The sequence below is a fragment of the Squalius cephalus genome (genome assembly GCF_949319135.1).
Source record: "Squalius cephalus genome assembly, chromosome: 2".
Taxonomy (NCBI): domain Eukaryota; kingdom Metazoa; phylum Chordata; class Actinopteri; order Cypriniformes; family Leuciscidae; genus Squalius; species Squalius cephalus.
In genome coordinates this window covers 21,244,025-21,265,435 of record NC_137123.1, presented here as the reverse complement: position 1 = coordinate 21,265,435, position 21,411 = coordinate 21,244,025, and the positions used below count along the sequence as shown (strand labels likewise).

The 21,411-nt window shown below is 38.0% G+C and overlaps 1 protein-coding gene across 1 annotated transcript in view; it reads left to right on the top strand.

Moving 5' to 3' along the window:
• Window positions 1-245: 245 nt before the first annotated feature.
• Window positions 246-21,411, top strand: part of sorcs3a (sortilin related VPS10 domain containing receptor 3a) — a 255,180-nt gene continuing 234,014 nt past the window's right edge. Inside the window, exon 1 of the mRNA XM_079864633.1 lies at window positions 246-1,107. Within this exon, the coding sequence (XP_079720759.1) occupies window positions 418-1,107 (690 nt within the window). The 5' untranslated portion in view covers window positions 246-417. The remainder of the gene's footprint in view (window positions 1,108-21,411) is intronic.

Genomic DNA, 21,411 nt, shown 5'->3' with positions numbered 1-21,411 from the left:
AGTTCTAAACCAGTAACTAATCCAGCCTAAGCGTATAGGCTAATTATTTGTGCATAAGCAGTAAAATGCTAGAGTATTAATTTTAATGTGATTCGCTATATAAAAATAAAAGACTTTCAACCGTAATACGCACGATACCCCCCTCCTCCCCTCTCCTCTCCTCTCTCTCTCTCTCTCTCTCTCTCTCTCTCTCTCTCTCTCTCTCTCTCTCTCTCTCTCTCCCCTAGACGCAGCAGCGGCTTGGATTGGATTCAGTACCTCCCCTATGTGCAGCCTTACTCCATCATCACATCCCTGAACGTGAGCGGTGTAGCTGAGGAGCACTTCTTTAAAGCCCGACACTTCGCTGGAGTTGCTTCCCTGCGCGTCTGAGAGTCGGAGGGAGGGGAGAAGCTTTCCCCAAAATCTCTTTTAACGATGGAGGCCGGTCTGGGTGTATTCCCTGGCGCTCACTTTACTCTTTCTACCTGGCTTATTCTTTCCTCAGTGTATGTTTTTCCAAATGTAAAGGCAGATATAAGTTGCGCGCCATGTATGTCGCCAATGCAAGTGAATTACGCAGGGGATGAGCATCTGCGTGACCCGCCCGATTCTGGGAAATATCCGAGACAGGATCAAAAGAAACCCAAGCTGATCACAGTTCTTTACCCGAATATTGGAGTACCCACTGGACGAGAGGCGGATGGTTTTCCAGGGATTGCGCCGAAACTGGAAAGAAACGCTGAGGTGATAAACTCCCGTGCGCCTTTGAGGAACTTCACCGAGTCCGCTTTAGATGAAGAATTGTTTTCGGATGAATATGTGGAAAGTGCATCCGAATTGGAATCCGAGGACGCATCAGAGAGAGTCAAAAGAAGCGTGCCTGAGTTTCTGGAGAGCGCGCGGAGCGTTGATACCCGCTCGGATGAGCAGAGAAAGACCTCCGGTGTGCGGGTGGACGGACAGAGTAAACGTGCCGAAGTTCGCTGGAACAGGGATGATGAGCATGATCCCCGAGGATCGGATTCCAGACCAGACGAACCCAAACTGGCCAGCAGCACTTTTGCTCTGGCTGGAGACTCCGCGCACAACCACGCAGTCGTGTACTGGTCTGGAAAAAACAGCAGTGTAAGTCCGCAACATCCAGTACTTTTGTGCAATACTATATGCTATTCACTTATCTGGTCCATGATGTCTTGATCTGTTGCCAAGAGTTCTTGACAACTTCGCTGGGAAAACATGCGCATATTGTTTTCACTCCATAGCGCCATTAAATTCTGCCATATAATTTATATCATTTATAATGAGCATTTCCCCAACCTTCTTAAACGCTCACCCCTCAAACGTTCCTTGTGAAAAGACCATATTCATCAAATCTAAACTAGCTTATTAGGCTGTTATTACAGGGATTTCGGCCAGCAAACCAGCTCAGTCTTTTCAGCAGAGATGATCTAAATGTTTACAGAAAACACCTGTTCGGAGTGTTAACCACCTGTTTGTGAAGCATGAGAGAGATCAAGCACAATAGGACCTCTCGCGATGAGCTGGAATGTATTTCATTTTGTTACTAAAATGATATTCACTGGCAATGATCATTTACGTTTGTAAATGTACGTATTTCTAAATGGCATTCAGTTAAATCTGCTGGGGCAAAGTCTACAAATGCAAGATCTTTATACTGTCTGTATATTTTTCTGATGAAACGATTTGCTTGGAGAGCAGGTTGTTGGCTAGAGCCTCCTGCAGCACTGTCTGTGTTTTTGGATTGGAGATTTTTGGATTGGCAAAATAGGAGACTTTATAGTACATCTCAATAATTCAGAGATCCATCTAGTCGATTTTGTAGAATGAGGTGGGCACATGGGCAAATAAATGCTTCAAATGCTTGAAGTTAAACAGAACTGGGGACTTGTGCTTAAGCATGTCTGCAGAGTATTGCCTGGTTGTTTGGATTTTGAAACAGACAGGTGGTGTTTGATGATATTGAAACGAAGAGAGATGTGAGAGAGAGAGAGAGAGAGAGAGAGAGAGAGAGAGAGAGAGCGAGAGCGAGCGAGCAGATTTTTATGTTTAAGCCATGAAAGTGGATACAAATCTTATGTATGGCTGTGCATGTCTGTACTTTCATATTATATTATATTATATTAATCTATGTGTCTCAAGTCTCTTACTCTAGTAGTTAAAATGCAAGAAGCATTGTACATATCAGGTTGAATTTTTAATTCATAACAGTAATATTACTGAATAAAGGCAGATTTTGGGTTGAAGGTTGTACAAGGTGTTAGACATACAGCAAAGGGACTTTTATAGAGAAGGGGAAGGTTCTCTTAAATTAATTTGATGCATAGATTTAAATAAGAAGCATTATTGGAACTTCTTATCATTAAAAACGTTTATTTTAAATGTAGAATATGGGTCAAGATCTAAATGAAGTCTGAAGTCACTGATCAAGACTCAGCTTTGGCCTTTAGCTCATATAGTTAAAGTTTGTATTTGGCTTTAGGAAACTAATCCAAGACCTGTGATTTTGTCAGATTTGTCCCAGGGCAGTAATTTGAAGCAACAGGCAGTGGATTGAGAGAATCGCTCTACCACAGGTTCTCATGTTTTCTCGTTTAAGCCCGGCCTGTATTTGTAAAATAATTTCTCCAGCTGTTGTAATAATAAAATGCTCACCCTTATCAAATGAACCGCCTCATCCATTATTGTCTTTCTTTGTGTCCGTCTGCACAAAAAAAGTACAATAAATGAAAACAGATAGTCCAGCGTATTCAGGCCTTGTCTAGGCTGTATTAACTTACCTTGTCTAGGCTGTATTAAATAAATAAGTTAGTAGTTGTCAGTGAAACATTTACAGCGATTTTAAGCAGAGGTTACTGCCCGCCAGGTCCCGTCCCTCATCCCCGCAGCTGTAAATCTCCTATAATTATCTTCAGGACTGAAGCAGCCATTTTGAAAGATTTTGTCCTGTTCAGGGACTGCCTACTCAAGCGTGTTTTCCCTGCTTGCATGCCTGCTGGAGAGCTTTGTCTTCATTGGCTGGAGGTTTTATGAGAGATGAATGAAGTGTGCAAGGGCAGAATGTGTGATTTGATTTTTTGTTCCCCATAGCAGGTCCATGTTAAGTAAATCTCTTTTGCATAATGTTGTTTATTCAAAAGCTTTTGTGCAATACTTGCAGGTTTCTGGCCCCAGTCACTGCTCTTATGTAAGATATCACTTAATATGTTCTTCAGGAGGCACTTACAGTCAAAAATTTGGATGCAGATGACTGAATTTGCTTCTTATTACATAACCTTTTGATCTATATGGTGTTACGCCTAAATAAATACTTAAAATTACTTTTGTAGACAAAAAATAAATGTCCCTATAGGGCCTACATGTACATTTCTTTACAAATCAGAAATGTTATTATTATCATTCCGTATCTATTATGTAATATTTTTATTTTGTTTGACTTTATTTATTTATTAATTTAATTTAAAGCATCCCAAGATGAAGTCGGCGGAGAGAATTCAGAAGCTATTTTTTTAAAACAACCGTTTTAAGAGATATTCCACCTTCAGAAGAAGTACTGACTAGATGGATCCACTCCACTGGAGCTTATCACTGGTGTTTTGTTTCTTAGGCTAAATGTAATTTATTTATTTTATGAATCACGTTTCCCATCATGCTTTTGATGTCATGCATTCAAAAGGAAAATAAAGCATCTGATTTGCATAAGATCCAACTTGTAAGCCTGGCACGCACGAATGGATTCTGATATAGTCCTGCTTTACTGAGATTGGGTCATTCTTATAGACCCTGTTGTCATATGCACCAAGGACTTCTTTGAAACACCTCGCTGAAAGCCTAAGTATAAAATATAAGCGGTAAATGAGCTTTGTCAAATAGTGTTTTCCTGCTGTTATATTTACGCCATCATGCGATTCAATAAACATGGGGGTCAACGGCAAGAACTTGGCATTGGTTTGTTGGTTCAAAATTGGACGTTCCCAACAACAATCCCCAATAATAGTGCTGAGCTATGTTTTGCGTTTATCATATCTAGTTTTAATTTGTTTAGGGCCACCTGGTTGTGTTTTTACATACGAATGGCTTCATTGGTTTGAAGGACAGTGGAGGGTCTCTGATATGTTACCTTAGGGAATTGCTTCTCTCATGGAGTGAATCTCGATTGCTTTGTGAATTGGGAAAACAGCATTGCAGCGTTTCACATCTAAGACCTCCTTCACTCCTCTGTCAAACCATCTGTTCTGCTAGTATACACTCTTTATATAACTCAACATGTACTCCAGAAGTCCTGCCTGGAGGTATTTGCCCTTTTGTGTTGAATGATGTTGGCTCATAAATGGGATATTTACATTCACACATCTGTCAGGTTTCTGTCTTAGTTTGTTAGAAGGCAGGGTGGTGTTTGTTGAAGACACTTGTTGGGCTTGAATGAGGATATTGTATACACTGCTTGACTTTGATGGCTCTTTTAGTTGTTTCAGTGCCAGTTGGTGTATCCACTGCCTTTTGTAAACTTGCTCTTCATCAACTTTCATATCAAAATCTTTAAAGTTGAAATGGCACCACTAGTGACAGAACAGAAGTGCTGTCTCTTTCAGCAAAGGCCTGCCATTTGCTCAACTAATGGCTTGCGTTTTGCTGTTTTTTTAGTACAGTAGCACAGAAATTACTTGCCATTTAATGTGTACTGTACAATCCAAGCGTTAAAGTTAATATTGCTTTAATTATTTTTGACAGGATGAATATAGCATTAAATTGTTGTTCATTTGGCTTCAAATGTATAATACATTAAATGGATAAAAAGTGACAGTAAAGACATACTGTTACAACATATTTCCATTTCAAACAAACGCTGTTCTTTTGAATTTTCTATTCCTCAAAAACCCTGAAAAAGTTTCACAGTTTCCACAAAAATATAAGCATATTATCTGTTTTCAACATTGATAATAACTTGAGTATCAAATCAAGCATATTAGATTGATGCATCGTGACATTGAAGACTGGATTCAGTTCAGTTTTGCTCTCACAAGAGTAAATTACATTTTAAAATATATTAAAACAGTTATTTTAAACTGTAATAATATTTCAATTTTTGGTCAAATAAATGCAGCCTGGGTGAGTATAAGTGACTTCTTTCAGAATCATAAAATCTTTCCAACCCCAACCTTTGAACAGTAGTGTATATTCAATTGAATAATATATTATTAATAATTTTAATATTTTATATACAGCCCCTACTTTTTTTCAAAATGATTTTAATATTTTAAGCCCTCTTAGTCAGCCAAACTTATTTAGTCACCAATAACTCATAAATGGTTGATCTTCAACAACCGTGTGCACTCCTGAGCATGATTTAGTGCCACTAATGCATTGTAGAGAGGTTCGTTTATTTAGTGTGGATGCTAATCACTGGTATTACTAGCTCAACATTCAAGGCCATGGAATGTCATAAATAATTTAGCTATTCTAAAGTAGTATATGCCCCTCAACCACCAATTTGTGTTTACACATTAGTTTCCCAGCTCTTTTGTTCTGAAGCTGGGGTCCTCCTGGTGAGAGCCGGTGGTACAGTCAGGGGATTTATCTTCAGGATTGTCTCTGGAGACCAGATTTTGGCTGACTTTCCATGATTTGTGAACAAAATCACACTTAGCTACCCCCAAGTAAAAGTAGACTCATTTGTTTTAGGATATACAATAAAAAAAAGTGGGAAAATGTAAAGTTGGAGTGTTTTTTTTTAGCTAATGTGTTAAAATATTTTGTTCTATCCCAGCTTGAAGAGACCAATATAATTAAACCATTTGTGCATTGATTTCCCAATCTCTCAAATGTATGTATTTATATATATATTTTTTATTATTATTCATTTTTTAAATATTTTATCAAATTCGATTAGCTGATGCAAGTGGCGCAGAAATGCTACAGTTCACCTTTAAAATTTTTAAAAGCTGTTCATTTTTGGAGAAATCAACAATTATTATACGTCAAAACTCCCAGTGTCACTGTCTTTTGTATTCAGAACTGCAAAAAACTTTCATTTCCTTTTATTCATCCTCTCCATTTATATGCCATTTATCTCCCTAATATTCAGCACTCCAAGCTTTGTGTGCAGAGAGCATGCAACATCAACACATCCGACAAATCCTCATTCATTACAAAAAGCATCATCTACAGGGTGAGAATCGCAAGCTGCCTAAATGTAGCCATTATCTCCATTGTTGGGGAGACATAGTAGTAGGGCTTGAAACCACTAGAGACGAGAACACTCCGGCATAATCACACGCTTGGCCGCTGAACCAGAGCAAGCAACAAGGGTGTCTCTGCATCTATCTGTCCCCCTATGTTAATTACACTGATATAACAGAGTGTCAGATGTGATTTGGTTTCATCTCTGTTGCGTTAAACACTTTTTTCCCCACTGGGCTGCTCAACAGTCTCTCTCCCTCTCTCTCTCTCTCTCTCTCTCTCTCTCTCTCTCTCTCTCTCTCTCTCTCTCTCTCTCTCTCTCTCTCTCTCTCTCTCTCTCTCTCTCTCTCTCTCTCTCTCTCTCTCTCTCTCTCTCTCTCTTCACAGACTGGCTGTGTGACAATCTACGCTCCGAGGTAGATTAAAAAACTCTGCTATGATATCAAATGCATATCTTGTTGAAATCACTTTAAAATGTGGTGCTGTCAGATACATTTTGAAGGAAATAGTGCTCTGGAAGATGTGTTAGGATTCAGGGAGCTCAAGTACATTTTGATCTAACCATAAGGGATTAGATTAGGCTGGAATGATCCACAATGGTGTTCTGAACTTTCAAGAAAAAAAATGATATATATATACAGTATATATATGTGTGACCCTGGATCACAAAACCAGTCATAAGTCGCAAGGGTATATTTGTGGCAATAGCCAACAATATATTGTATGGGTCAAAATTATTGATTTTTCTTTTATGCCAAAAATCATTAGTATATTAAGTAAAGATCATGTTCCATGAAGATATTTTGTAAATTTCCTACCGTAAATATATAAAACATACATTTTTGTGAGTGAATGCAGCACAGTCGTGAACATAATTGGACAACTTTAAAGGGATACTCCACTTTTTTTGGAAATAGGCTCATTTTACAACTCCCGTTTTCCGTTTTCAAATCCATTCAGCCGATCTCCGGGTCTGGCGGTACCACTTTTAGCATAGCTTAGCATAGATCATTGAATCGGACAGGACCATTAGCATCTCTCTCAAAAAAATGACCAAAGATTTTCGATATTTTTCCTAATTAAAACTTGACTCTTCTGTAGTTACATCGTGTACTAAGACCGACGGAAAATGTAAAGTTGCGATTTTCTAGGCTGATATGGCTAGGAACTATACTCTCATTCCTGCGTAATAATCAAGAAACTTTGCTGCCGTACCATGGGTGCAGCAGGCGTAATGATATGACGTAGCGCCTGAAAATAGTCCCCAGCTCAGTAACTTCCAACGTGACCGGGACTAAGTTTGTCTAACCTATTAGACCTATTTTCAGGCGCTGCGTCATATCATTACGCCTGCTGCACCCATGGGTCAGCTACAGATGACTGTGAAATAATTCATAATTGGTTGACCGTTGTGGTAGATTTTTCCTAAACCTAACTACGTACCTGGGTCTCGTCTACAATCGACGTCCCCGAACGTCTACAGTTGACGTTAGTTTCCTATAATATTCATACTCTAGCGCGTCTACAGTCGACGTCGGCCGAGTCTAACCCTATACCCTATACACATCGACATCGGCTGAGTGGTCTAATCCTATACTCTAACTTGTTCCCCTAACTAACTTGTTTCCCTAACTAACTTGCTGCGCAGCAGCAAACAGAAAGACTTCAGCAAATGTCCTTTAAATGCTTTAATCACGGCCAGGAGAGTTCTCAGAGAATCTCTCCCAAGAAGAAGAATTAATCACGTTCGGAGGATCTCAGACAAATTTCAGAGAGAATCCCACCAGAAAACAGGAATACAACAATTTTTATAGAATAGGCGAAAATGACATGAAACATTACATAATTTCCCTAAAATTTGATTGGTTCTTCATATACAAACCCTTCTGTTACTAGATAGAACCAAACTCTGTTTTAATGATTACTTCATAATCACAAGGTCATCTGTATAGTTTCATTTTCCATATTTGTTATTTTTACACTCACACAACCAAAGTCACGAGTTTTCGCCAAAGGGGAAACATACATTTAGCCAAAGAACAGAACGTCTAAGTACATTGTGTCAGATTGTTAGACCTAAAAGGGGAAGTAAGGTTTATATGTTAGAATTGTTAGAATCATGGTTAATTTAACGTATAGTTTACTATCGTATCTATTAAAAATCAGTCACACCGTGTATGCATCCAGAGAGTTCATCTGGACCGTGGTTGTGTCCTCTCTCAGGGAGAGTATACATGTGCCCTGAAAGTGTCTGTCCCTCACACTTTAATCAGGGGAAAAGATGGATGAATAAGACATGACTGTAGTCCTGTGAAGTCACGGTCAGCTCGAGAAACTCGTTACACTCGTGTGTGTTTGATAGAGAGAGTCCTTATGAGTGTGTTTCATGTTCATTTGCAGAAGCTTGTGATGCAGACTAATGCTGACAGATTCCTCCCTAGAACCAGCAGTCTATCCACACACTGTCTAATTAAAACTAATCTCCTAGCTTATCATCACTGCTGGCTAAAATCAAAATATGCTGCATTAACATTATTACTCTTTCTGACATCTTCACTGTTTGCTTTCTGGCAAGTCTTATGCTTTTCTGGCCCAAAACGCTGCACTCAAAACAAGTTGAGTGTACAGTTTTCCTTATTCAGAAGGATAATGTGTATCATTTGCTGATGTGATAGTTTGTTTGGCCTGGCCCATGTTTTCTTACATAGACTGAGAAAAAAAGGAGATGCTTTGTCAGGGAATATCGAATTCTGCCTTTAAATAAATTATACTCAAACTAAGGTACTTTATAGTGCAACAATTGGGTCATTCTACAAACAAGTGCCATTTTTGCCGCCCACATGCATAGCCAGTGCCAACTTTTACAGTGCGTTGCAGTCAAAGATGTCTCTTATGCTTATTAAGCCAATATTTATTTAATCAAAATTACAGTTCAATTGAAATTTGTAATATTGTGAAATAGTAATGTAATTTAAAACACAACATTTCTATTTCATTAAATTTTAAAAGTATGTATTACTTAAATTAGAATAATAAGTTGTTAACAAACAAGAATATGGTTCAACCTTGTGACCATAATATTTTCCCTATTGAGGTATTTCCTACACTATCTCACGACCAATTCGTACGAATTCGACGAGTGTGGGAAAATTGGCTAATTTGTACGAATTTGAACGATTTGTCTAAACTCACGTGATGGGTAGGTTTAGGGGCGGGGTCAGGGGTAGGTCATTCGTATGAATTCATACAAATTGGGTAAATCGTCAAATATGTACGATTTAGGAAAAATCGTACTAATTCGTACGAGTGAGGTCGTATGAATTCGTACGAATTAGCCACCTCGTCGAATTCGTACGAATTGTCGTGAGATCAGGCTGGTATTTCCTATATCTAAGTTTGTCCTCACATATATTTAGCTTAAGTTAAAAAAAGTTGATCAAAGTGTAAAAGTCACTCGTTTCATAGATTGTCCCATTTGTTCTTGCTAAAACAACACTTTGAGATAAAGTGTGAAGCATTGATAGTGTTTATCTGTCAATATTCCTTGGTGTTGAACTGCTTTTTAACATTTAATGCTTTTGTAACCTATTTGGAAGGCCTAATGGAAACTCAAGAGGAGCCGAATATAGAAAATGCAGATGAATTTTTAAAAGGCTCTTGTTCTTTAAAAGTCTCTGTAGATGTGGGCTTAGGTGTCTGCAGATGCCAGAGAAAACAGGCTGGATTTTAAGAGTTCAGCAGAGCAGAATCTTGTGCGGTTCAGGCACTTATCTGTGTTTGGAGTCGTGTCAGGGTCTAAAAGAAGAGATCTGCGTACTGTAGTGTGGTCTTTCTGTAGTTTGTAAAAATGCATTTGGTAAAAAATTCTAGAACTGTGTCAAAAGATTGCTGAGTGTTGGTATCACTATGGCAACACTGGCCTCTAGATTTTGCCACCAAGAATCGATTTCACTTAATTAATTTGATTCTGTCTTTGACCTATACTGTACACCCAATTAACTAGTCTATATGCTTGTGTTTATGGTGCAGCCCACTCTGGCTTAGGTCTCTGGTTTAGCCTCCCTAAATAATAAGCTTAGTAGGTGTTACAGTACTCGCACAACTTTATCTAACACTTTTATGAAGAATTCCCAGTCTAAAACAGCTCTAAGTCAAAAATAAACCCTCACGATAGACGTTTACTGTAGCAGTGACACTGAAATTAATATGCCGAATAAACTTTCTCTCCTGTATTGATGTATTTCCTTTTGAAATATTAAGGTGGGCTTTTAGCAGCCTTTAGTTTACATCACAGCCTTGAAAAATTGCAGTTTTTTTTTTTTTTTTTTAGCCAAGGCCCTTTTCACAATATACATTGTTTGAAACCTTTGAAGGTAAGGTATGTAATAACTTTAAGTCGACATGAAACGGAAGTTGTGAGTCTTTTCTTCCCTATTGTGACATATATCTGAGTGAAATGGCTTCTTGAACAGGAAAAAAAAAAAAAAAGTAGGGCAGGACTTGGTTTTGTTTATGGGGAATTGATTGGATGGTTTTGGTTTGCTAATGGTGTGATGTCATGTGAGTGACAGGTTGCCCCGCCCTTGCGCCAGTTAACATGTCATCAGAGAAGGGACATCTCTACAAGAGGGAGGGGAAGTTATTTTATTAAATTTAGCAAGGACATTTGATTAAAAAAACAAAAAAAACAATGATGTGTACAGATAAATACTGCAAAATTCCATAAAAAAACAAAACAAGAAACACAAATCGTTTTTGATTTAATGGTGATTTTAATGCCTAATTGTCCACATTTTGTAGTTTAGAGCTTGGTGACAATGTAAACAATCATAAATCTGAGGTTGTTGATCTGAGGTTGAAGGCTCTGAAAACTATGGTCATGTGAATCATGTTGAAGCATTAGATAAGTGGCAGGTGGGCTTTATAATTAAGCTGGAGAGTACATTCTCAGTCTAGAGAGCATTCAATTGGGCAAACATTCTGCAAAAACTATGCCATCAATATTTTTGTCTTTTCCAGGAATGCATTTAAGTCTGCATTTTGAAGGGTGCACTGTTTGACAGTAATGTACATCTCTAGACTTATTGTGAACAATTGATTGGTATACTTTATTCTAAAGAGATTCTGAAGAGATTTGTTTTAACCCCTTCCCTCCAACAAGACAATTTGCCATAATCTAATCAATTCCCAGTGGATAAAGTGCCACCTCACATTTTCTTCTTGCTGTCCTTGATATCCTGTTTCAGTTGCCAAGACATGTTCCTAGAAAAACATTTCTAAGAACATAGTCCGAACCCCACCCCTACCCCTAAACATAACCCTACCCATAACTTCTCCCTAAAATCAGAGGGAAATGAGAGGTGAATAACACTGATGTAGAAGCACCTAACCCTGGTTGTTAGCCTAAACTTGGCATTAACTGTAAACTTGTCACTCAAAATTGATTAAAATGTTGTTCCAAGATCAACAAGGCTGTTGATCCATGAACATATTTTACTACCCAAAAATGGTGGAAAAATGGTGCACAAGCATCCTTTTACGTTGCTGACACAACAATACATTTGTCAATAGTTTTGTTTTATCATGACGGTGTGTGTAAGGTTTCACATGTCCACTCATTTCCCTTATTGCTGTCTTCTTCTGGGCATTATTTCAATGACATTCCTTGTAAATGGTGGATATTAGGTAACTAGTCAGGTCTCCATCTAAACAATTTCAAATGCAAGCAGATGCATAAGGAAATCAAGTAAATGTTTCTCGCTGAGAACATTGGCGCCTCACCAACACTGTGTGTGACTCTCGGATCCTAATCAACCTGATATAAATAATAAACAAGACAGTCAGGGCTTACTATATGTGGTTATTGCCCATCTCTCAGAGTTTGATAAAGCAGGGAGGAAATTGCTTTCAGCCCTTATTACATGTCTAACTGTTCATGTGCACCTGGAAGTTTCCAATCTCATCTCAACTCTGACTCTAAATTCAAAGAAGAGAGACAGAAGGAGAGTGATACAGTGAGAGAGCATGGAAGAAGAATATAGAGATGGCGGAAAGAGGTGCCAAAAGAAAAATGGAAGGTTGAGATAGCAAGACCAAGGGAGAAGAAATAACTTCTTTGCCTAGGCACTCAAATGGCCAAGGATAGCACAGCACGAGCATGTTTGTATACAGTACATGCGTATGTGTGCTTTATTGTTGTGCCCATTCAACACAGTCGCTGAATAGCGCTATAATTGTTCACCATGGTTGTTGCTATGACGATCCCGAGCATGTTTGCCAAAGGGAAGACTGTGAAAGAGTGAATTAAAAGTGTCTGATCCTTATTTACTGAGCTTCGTCCAAAAACACATTGCAGTCCAACATGTGAGAAATCACACTGGTCGGTTAACAGTGAGAGCTTTGCTAGATATATATCCGGCTGTAGTATGCTGCAATATTCCCTGGCTTGCACACTTTTGTCTCTTTACCATTACACTGTTAGTCTCAGTTCTCTGCGCTTAGTCACTTGAGTTCAACCCTCTCGGAATGCCATTAAAAGTTCATAAAAAGCATTTAAATACATCTGATATGTGTCCAATCCTTTGAATCCCCGTTTTTTGGAAAACCATTACTTTAAATACATATTCATATAGTGTGTGTTATCAAGGTTAGAGATCAATTAATATTTACAGGGTATAGCAGGACCCGACCTCTTCCGGCTGAGATTTAATATATTTGAATATGAATACCTAGATGGCCCATCTAATTAGCATACAATGGAACTGTGCAAATATGCAAATAGCCAGCTTTATAAATCTTTTAAAGCGCATCATTTTCCACTTTTCCAGTTTAAAGTTCATATTACCACTTATTATTCAGTGCTGGGGATACTGCCTTTGATTTCATTGGAAACCATTAAATGTGTAATTTTTCACCCTCCCTTCTCATTCTTTTTAATTTGAGCATATTACAGAACAATTGGCCATTTTTTGCTGTTCACAGTGTATGTGAATTCATTTAGGAAGCATTAGATGGAGTTTTGAGCTAAAGTTAAAGAGAAACGTTTTGCACATGTTTGCATAATCTCTGCAATCATATAGTAATGATGTATAAACAGCTGTTTGCTTAATTTTTTTTACTCTCCTTTGTATAACTTGTTCTCTATAGGAACACAAAAAGGAGATACTGCTCATTTTCATAAATCTAAAATGCATCTTGGTCAAAGTCATGTCTTATCTTGTCTGGGTGCCAACTGAACCAGGGCTTTCCCAGGCTTTGGTAAAGTATTATCTGAGAAACGGCTTGGACCTTTCTTTATGTGAGTGTGAAAATAAGTCTGTGTGTTACACGTTTGAGCAGAGGGTGAGCGTGAGCTGAGAAATGCAGCTTCTCTGTATCTCCACCAATGGAGAGTTCATATTATGTGAGTGTGGCCGGCACAAGAGCCCAAGAGGTCAGAGCTGTTCTGTTCTGTATGGACATTTGTGTGTGCTTCTGTGTTATGTACATGCCAATGAGCCAAAAGATGACCTCTTGAGCTCTTGTGGCTCATTGGCGTGCACATAACACAGATACACATTTCCACTTTGACTTCCAGTCTTTCATACTTGCAGTCTTTCACACACCTTTATTTAAAAATGCAATGGTATTTCACAATATTTCCTGTTTCTATAACAATATATTTGATTATATAAATACAGCTTTGATGAGCATAAGAGAATTCTTTCAAAAAGATTCAAACATTGTTGTATAGTTAGGAAACATTACTATTTTGAATATTTTTTTAAAGAAATCTCTTATGCTCATCAAGCCTGCATTTATTTGATCAAAAATACTGAAAAAATTGTAATATTGTGAAATATCATTACAATTTAAAATTACGGTTTTCTATTTTAATATATAATTTATTTCTCTGAATTTTCAGCATCATTACTTCAGTGTCACATGATCCTTCAGAAATCATTCTAATATGCTGATTTGATACTCCGTGATTATCAGTGTTGCAGTTATGCTGAATAATAAGTTAAAATGAACAGCATTTATTCAAAATAACAATATAAATCTTTTACTATTACTTTTTATCAATTTAACACATCCTTGCCGAATAAAAAGTATTAATTTCTTTCAAAAAAAGAAAGAAAAGCCCCAAACTTTTGAATGGTAGTGTATACTGTTATAAAATAATTCTGTTCTTTATATTAAAAAAAAAATGTATTCATCAAATAATCCTGAAAAAAAGTATCACAGGTTATAAAAAAAACATTAAGCAGGCCAACTGTTTCCATCAATAAATAATAAATCAGCATATTTGAATGATTTCTGAAGGATCATCTGATGAAAACGATGCTGAAAATTTAACTTTGCATCGCAGAAAAAAAATGACATTTTAATATATATTAAAAAAGAAATCCATTATTTTAAATTGTAATATTTTTTCACAATATTCCTGTTTTTTTCTGTATTTTTGATCAAATAAATGCAGGCTTGATGAGCATAAAAAACATTTCAAACATAGTAATGTTTCCACTAAGATGACAATGCACGTGAAATATATTTTCATGGTTCTTCTGTATTTCACTGATGTTGTCTCTTTTACTTAATGTCATGCAGTATATTATATTATTCTCATATTATTGCCTAACTTTTCCCACATTCACAAAAAGCAAGAGGGTAAGAGTGAGATGCTACAAATAGTTCCTCGTAATGTGTTTGTTAAAACTACAATAGGAAGGGAGAATTATTTCTCGACCTATTCAGAACGCTTCCCGTTGCTCATGGTCTCACAAACACACTCTCCGCTCACGCAGACACATCCCGAGGCATGAGCTCGCATGCTCACTAGAGGGAGTGTGTCGCTTGAAGCTGAACAGCCGGACGCATTCTGCGGCAGTGTGTGTGCTCATATCTCATTAAGAGTTGTGATGGTCGTTTTTTTGCAGGCGTCCCATTTTCTACACCTACTGAGCTGTTAAAAGTCACTTGGGCTGCTTGTCTCTCACATGCTCCTGAGACCAGTTTTCAATGCGAGTAAAAAGTCATTGTGCTGGTGGAGTGAAAGTTTGAGTTCTGTGCTGTGCTTTCACAAGAAGAAAGACATTTAGCTGAGCTCCCCATAATCACAAGGTTTATAGGAAATGGAGAAAGAAAGAAGCAGCATGTGGCGAGACTCAGAATGCAGACGACTACTACAGATTTAGTCGACTTCAAAGCGTTCACGTCTAGCACCACATACAACAGAAACGGCAACAAAACAATAACCGCAGCAAGGCATTCTGGGAGCGGATGGCAATTTCCGCTCTTTAGCGGTGCCGCTCGTGGCTTGTGGTTTTTTCGCTGCCTTCAATTGGTTTTTCATTGTTTGTAATATGCTTCATTAGGATTTGACGCCCAAATTCAGTTCGACATCACCAGGTTTTTCCACAGCGGCTCTAATTCACGTCGACGCGAGTGGCTCAACAAAAAATCCAACCTAGACAAAACACAGCGAGACATTTGTTTCAGAAATGTCAGTTCTTCTGTGTCACTGTCGGCTCTGATGCAACAAATGCAATATTCATGAGCTTTCCTGGTACTCAAAGAGTCCTGAGTTGTCAACATGGGCTCAAAGGCCACTGGGCTGTTTGATCCCCCTCCCTCCATCCCTCCCTCCCACGGCGAGGGATATGACAGACTTAAGGGCTATAGAAAGGCAGGCTAACCAATTCCTGACCCTCAGAAAGTGCTTCAGCGATAAAACTGACTGGTATCTCATTTGAGAGAAAGCTATCTTAAAACCAGGGTGAATTTCCATGGTTATTGCTTGTTTTATAGCATCCAAGCATCCAAAATACAGCATATGTTGGTTTCCAGCAATGCTGGTCTTTTTAACAGGGATCTACTATAAAATGATCGTAACTGTAAACATTTAACTGCAAGTTCCTTTTCAGATTACGGTAAGAAACTGTAATAGATGTAATGGGTCATTTAGGGCCGTCCCAAGCATGGGGTGGGGCTCAGTGCGAGTCCGGTCCAGGGGGAACCGTCCGAACTCCTAATTATTGTAATTCTGAAATGTAATGTGTTTCTACAGTAAAATGTACAGTAAAATTCTACAGTACAGTTTTTGGAAAAGTAATCTTATCAAATCTCTTAAAAAAAATTATCCATAAAAAATATATTCAAATATGTGACCCTGGACCACAAAACCAGTCACATGGGTCAATTTTTTGAAATTGAGATTTATACATCATCTGAAACCTGCATAAATAAGCTTTCCATTGATGTGTGGTTCAGGATATGACAATATTTGGCAGATATACAACTATTGAAAATCTGGAATCTGAGGGTGCAAAAAAATCTAAACATTGAGGAAATCGCCTTTAAAGTTGTCCATTTATGTTCGCGATTGTGAGGCATTCACTCACAAAAATACATTTTTTTAATATATTTACGGTAGCAAATTTACAAAATATCTTCATGGAACATGATCTTTACTTAATATCCTAATGATTTTTGGCATTAAAGAAAAATTGATCATTTTGACCCATACAATGTATTGTTGGCTATTGCCACAAATATACCCGTGCGACTTATGACTGGTTTTGTGATCCAGGGTCACATATATGGAAGCTTGTTTCACCACGGAATAAAAAAAAATTCAAGAGACAATTGCGACTTTTTATCTCACAATTCCGACTTTTTTCTTCTTCTCAGTATTGCGAGATATAAACTCGCAACTACGAGTATAAAAAAAAGTCAGAGTTGTGAGATGTAAACTCGCAATTGTAAGAAAAAAGTCAGAATTGTGAGATAAGTTGCAATTACCTTTTTCATTTTTTCTCAGTGGCTGAAACAAGCTACCATACAAATAATATATATATGAAATAATATGATAATACCTGTTTTGTACAGGTAAAAATAACTGGAAGTGGATGACAACGGAAGCCTTGCACATTCAAGTTATAAATGGCCACACTTGTTGTTACATTAAAATATCATTCACATGAAAAAAAAAAAAAAACCCTTAATCTTGAACAATGCAGAAATAGTGATATATGAGCTGCATGTCTCCAAATCAACAGTTTGGCTTCTCTGAACACATCCTGCTTACAGCCCCTTTCAAAAGAAAATAAATATTGAAATTATATTTGTGTTTTATATTGTTACGGTAGAGCAGAGCGCTCGTATTGCCAAGGCCATGGGTTTAATTACCAGAGAATACATGCTGATAACATTTTTACTTTGAATAAGGTTCTCATAACACACACACACACACACACACACACGTTTTCAAGGTTAAAAATGACCTTGACATGTTTCATGATATTTATGTACAATTTTCAGTTATTGCTGATGACATCAAACACTTTTCTACAGCCTAGTGGGTAGCAAAAAAGAAAATAAGTTTTTATTCTATGCACTTTATGGTGTAAGCAACATTTGGTTGTAGCATCTCAAGGGCAAACATATATCTCCTAAAATCTTCTGTAACGTCAGCCCAACTGGACAGATCTGCTGGCTGATAATGTGATCTGAATCCGAAGGGAAGTTAACGGCTGTGCAGGAAAGATCCTGACGAACATATGGAGACTTTGCAAATACACAGGAGCAATGGAGCTATCATTTCCAGCATCAATGCACACAGGCGGCATGGGAGAGCTGATGCACCCAACTGTAAATGCTCCGATCTGCATGCTCTGTGTTTGTGTTTGTGTGTGAGTCTGCGTTTACATGTTAGTGCTTACAAGATACAGTCACAGTGTGTTCAACATGCACGCAAGTACAGAAGTGACCACTCACATGAACAAACCGATCTCTCCTTCTGTCTCTCAGGCTTCCGTGTCTGTTCCAACATCTTGAATAATAAGCTCCTTATTGCCTCTAGATGCAACTCAGGTGGAAACTCAATATTTTTATCCAGCAAATCTGTGCAGTGTTTTTTCCCCCCCGCTGTTCCCGTGCACTATCTGATCTATCTGTAATTACACATACAATGCATGGAAGATTTTACAATTTCCTTTTTTTCTGCTTTAGTTGGAATACTTCACCCTTGACCTATGGAGCATGTCAAGAAAGATAGTCTTCACTCCTCTTTTCGGGTTGTTCAGGCTATTTAGTTGAATCTCACAAAAACATGGCCAGGTCCCATTTCACCCCAAATTCTAAATGTCAACGTAAGAAAGTCAAGAAAATGAACAACCCCCCCCCCCCCCCCCCCCCCCCCCCCCCAATTCCCATTATAATAATGCATACTGACGTTTTAAGAGTAAATCCCCAAAAATTGTAAGGATGATTCACATATTTCGCATAACCTTAATGGAATAAAGAAATAAAAATATGTATCAGTTCATGTTAGCACAACAAAGCAAATAATATTATTTAGTGCTTTGAGAACTGTCATGAATGTCATATAGGCTTTCCTCATGTAAAATAAAATCTTATTTCTCTTTTGTGCTGTAATATGAGAGAGATGTTACCCATATGTTCTTATCAGGTTTCATAAGACTCACCCATTAGAGAGTAGAGCGTTATTTCTGAGGATTTGTGATATATAGAGTGTAAGATGGGAAATCATGAAACTCTAGATGGCGCAGGCTAATACGTCCTTAAAACGATCTGCTTGCTACACATAGTTCTCTGTAGTGCACAGCTGATTGGTTCCTGCTGTATCAGCAGCCAATGAGCTTGCTGCTCAACTTTCAAAATACTTGGTCAGCGTTTGCTGTCGCATTTTGCAGTGCACTTCAGAAACCCTCCACCTTCCCCAGCTCCACCTGTATAGATTTGCTACCGGTTATTCATGCATGCTATATTGTACAGCAGCAGCATGTTTTACTTGCTTACAGCAGTGTGTTGTGTATGTATTGGCAGTAGGAAGGCCCGTAAATTCTCTGCAGCAGCAGCAGTGTAGCAGATCTATTCCTCCAAGACCAAACATATAGTAATATTGTCATATTAATTAACCTGCCAAACATGTGATGACAGAACTGGGTTTTTGTTAATGAAGATTATTATTCTAATATGTATTCTCAATGTGTGTGGACATTTCAATACATCAGCTTTATAAACCTGAAGTATTTAGATAAGCAGTTTTTGCCTTTGAGAGTGTTAGTTAAACTATGGAGACCACAAGATGGTTTCCTCATATCAATGTGAAATTATGTTCACAACCCATTTTGCTTCTCTCTGTTTCAGAGAGAAATATAATATTAAATTAGAAAAAAAGTAGGGCAGACTTGATTTTTTTCCAGCAGTAACTGACTGTACTTGTATAGTGAAAAGTGGTCTCAATAGGTGGTTAGTGTTGAAGGCTTGGTTATATCAGCTAAAGAATATGTCCTCCTTTTTATTTGGAATAATATGCGCCAATTATTCACAAAAAGACAAGAAATGTCTATTAAGTAAATGGGGTCAATCTAGATTGTATGCTGATTTAAAATCTCCTGTTCTGAACATCAGGTTATTTCCATTCTGTCTGTGACCTTTAGAAGGAACATCTCGTTTTCTATCCTCCATCACAGGCTGGATGAAACGCTCATAAACCCTACTAAAGCTCTTGGCTACACTTGACAGGTTCTAGTTCTCAGATACGCAGATGTCTCGTGCTTCAGATACGAACATGATAATAAATTCTATCATCCTTGTAAGGATTTTTTTCACCCACCTGGAACACATGCCACTCTTGTGCACCTTATCAAAAATATTTAAATATTTTATGTCTCAATCAGGACTTTATGATTAGAAGCATGATTCCCTATTTCGCTTCATTTAAGTGAGCAAAGATGGTCCACTGAACCGCTTGAGCCTTTAGACGTGTTTTCATTAAGACTAAAATGAGAATTAAAATAACTCATTTAATGAGAATGCATGAGATTCTGTCAGCATTTCATAGTTCAGATCTGTGGCAATGATTCTCAATTCTCTCTCTCTCTCTCTCTCTCTCTCTCTCTCCCCCCTGCCAAACCCGATCCAGTCCTTTAGAGAGATATGCACACATCAATTATAACGCTGCATTAAAAGTCAGTCATGCCATATGCACCCTCTTAGAGACTGACCGGTCACTCCCAAATCCTCCTCAGGCACTGATCCAATCAGAGTGAGGAAGAATGTGAAAATGTTCCTTGAAATGGGTCAACAGAAGGAAAGTTTTCCCGTGTGAGAGATAACAGAGCACAGGGCGAGAGTGGGGATTTTGGGAAATGTAGAATAGTTTGAGGACACATGAGAGAGAAAGGACTTACTTCTGTTGTGACATACTGTGTTTTTCGCCTATGGTATATCCGTTCTCATCCCCAAGTCGTCATATACTGACGCTTTCAAAAATGCTTCAATATCTGACGCTCAAAGCACCCTTTAGCGTCCATATGAGACGCATAACCCTACCACAGACCTAAACCTACCCATAAACGAAGCGTCTCATATTGACGCTAAGGGTGCTTTGTGCGTCGGATATTGACGAACTTTCGAAAGCGTCAGTTACATGACGCCTAAACCTACCCATAACCGAAGCGTCACATATGGACGCTAAAGGGTGCTTTGAGCGTCAGATATTGAAGCTTGTTTGAAAGTGACGCTTTGGGGTGAGAATGTGTTGGGGATATAGTAGGGAAGTATGCGATTTTGGATGCAGAATAGAAGAGATGTCACTGCAAGAGGGAGAGGGGATTTATTTTAATTAAAGACTACGAGGGAAGTCAATTTTGATTTCATGGTGACTTTATAGCGATACAAAGCTAAAAGATTCTCCTCAACAGCTGATTGAGGCTTTCTCTCCTCTAGAGTTTGCTTGGCTTGCAGGTGTTTTTTATTGGACAACCGTTTATGTTTATGCACTTTTATGGAATATTGCAGTATTTATTATAAATGATTTATCTGTGCGCATCATTATTTTGCACATCATAAATGCATGTGCCCTGGTAATCTTTAATTAAAATAAATTCCCCTCCCTCTTGCAGCGACATCTCTTCTTTTCTATACATATATATTTGAAATTATGCAAGGAAAAACAAATAGGATTTACTTTGAAACAATTTTCACTCAGAAATTGCTAGTAAATTTCACTGGCAAATCACAGTGGACAGGTTACTGGTACTGCTTGGGACTGATTATTAACAAAATAGTGAAATAGTTTATTTTTTCTTCTATACTACTGTAATAGGAGACAGCCTCTTTGTTTTGCAGACCCGCACAGTGGTCAAGTGCCAACAAGCAGAACAGAAATTGTTAACATTGTGATTGCTTTGAATGTGTGCTTTGACTCTGTAGGTTGTATTC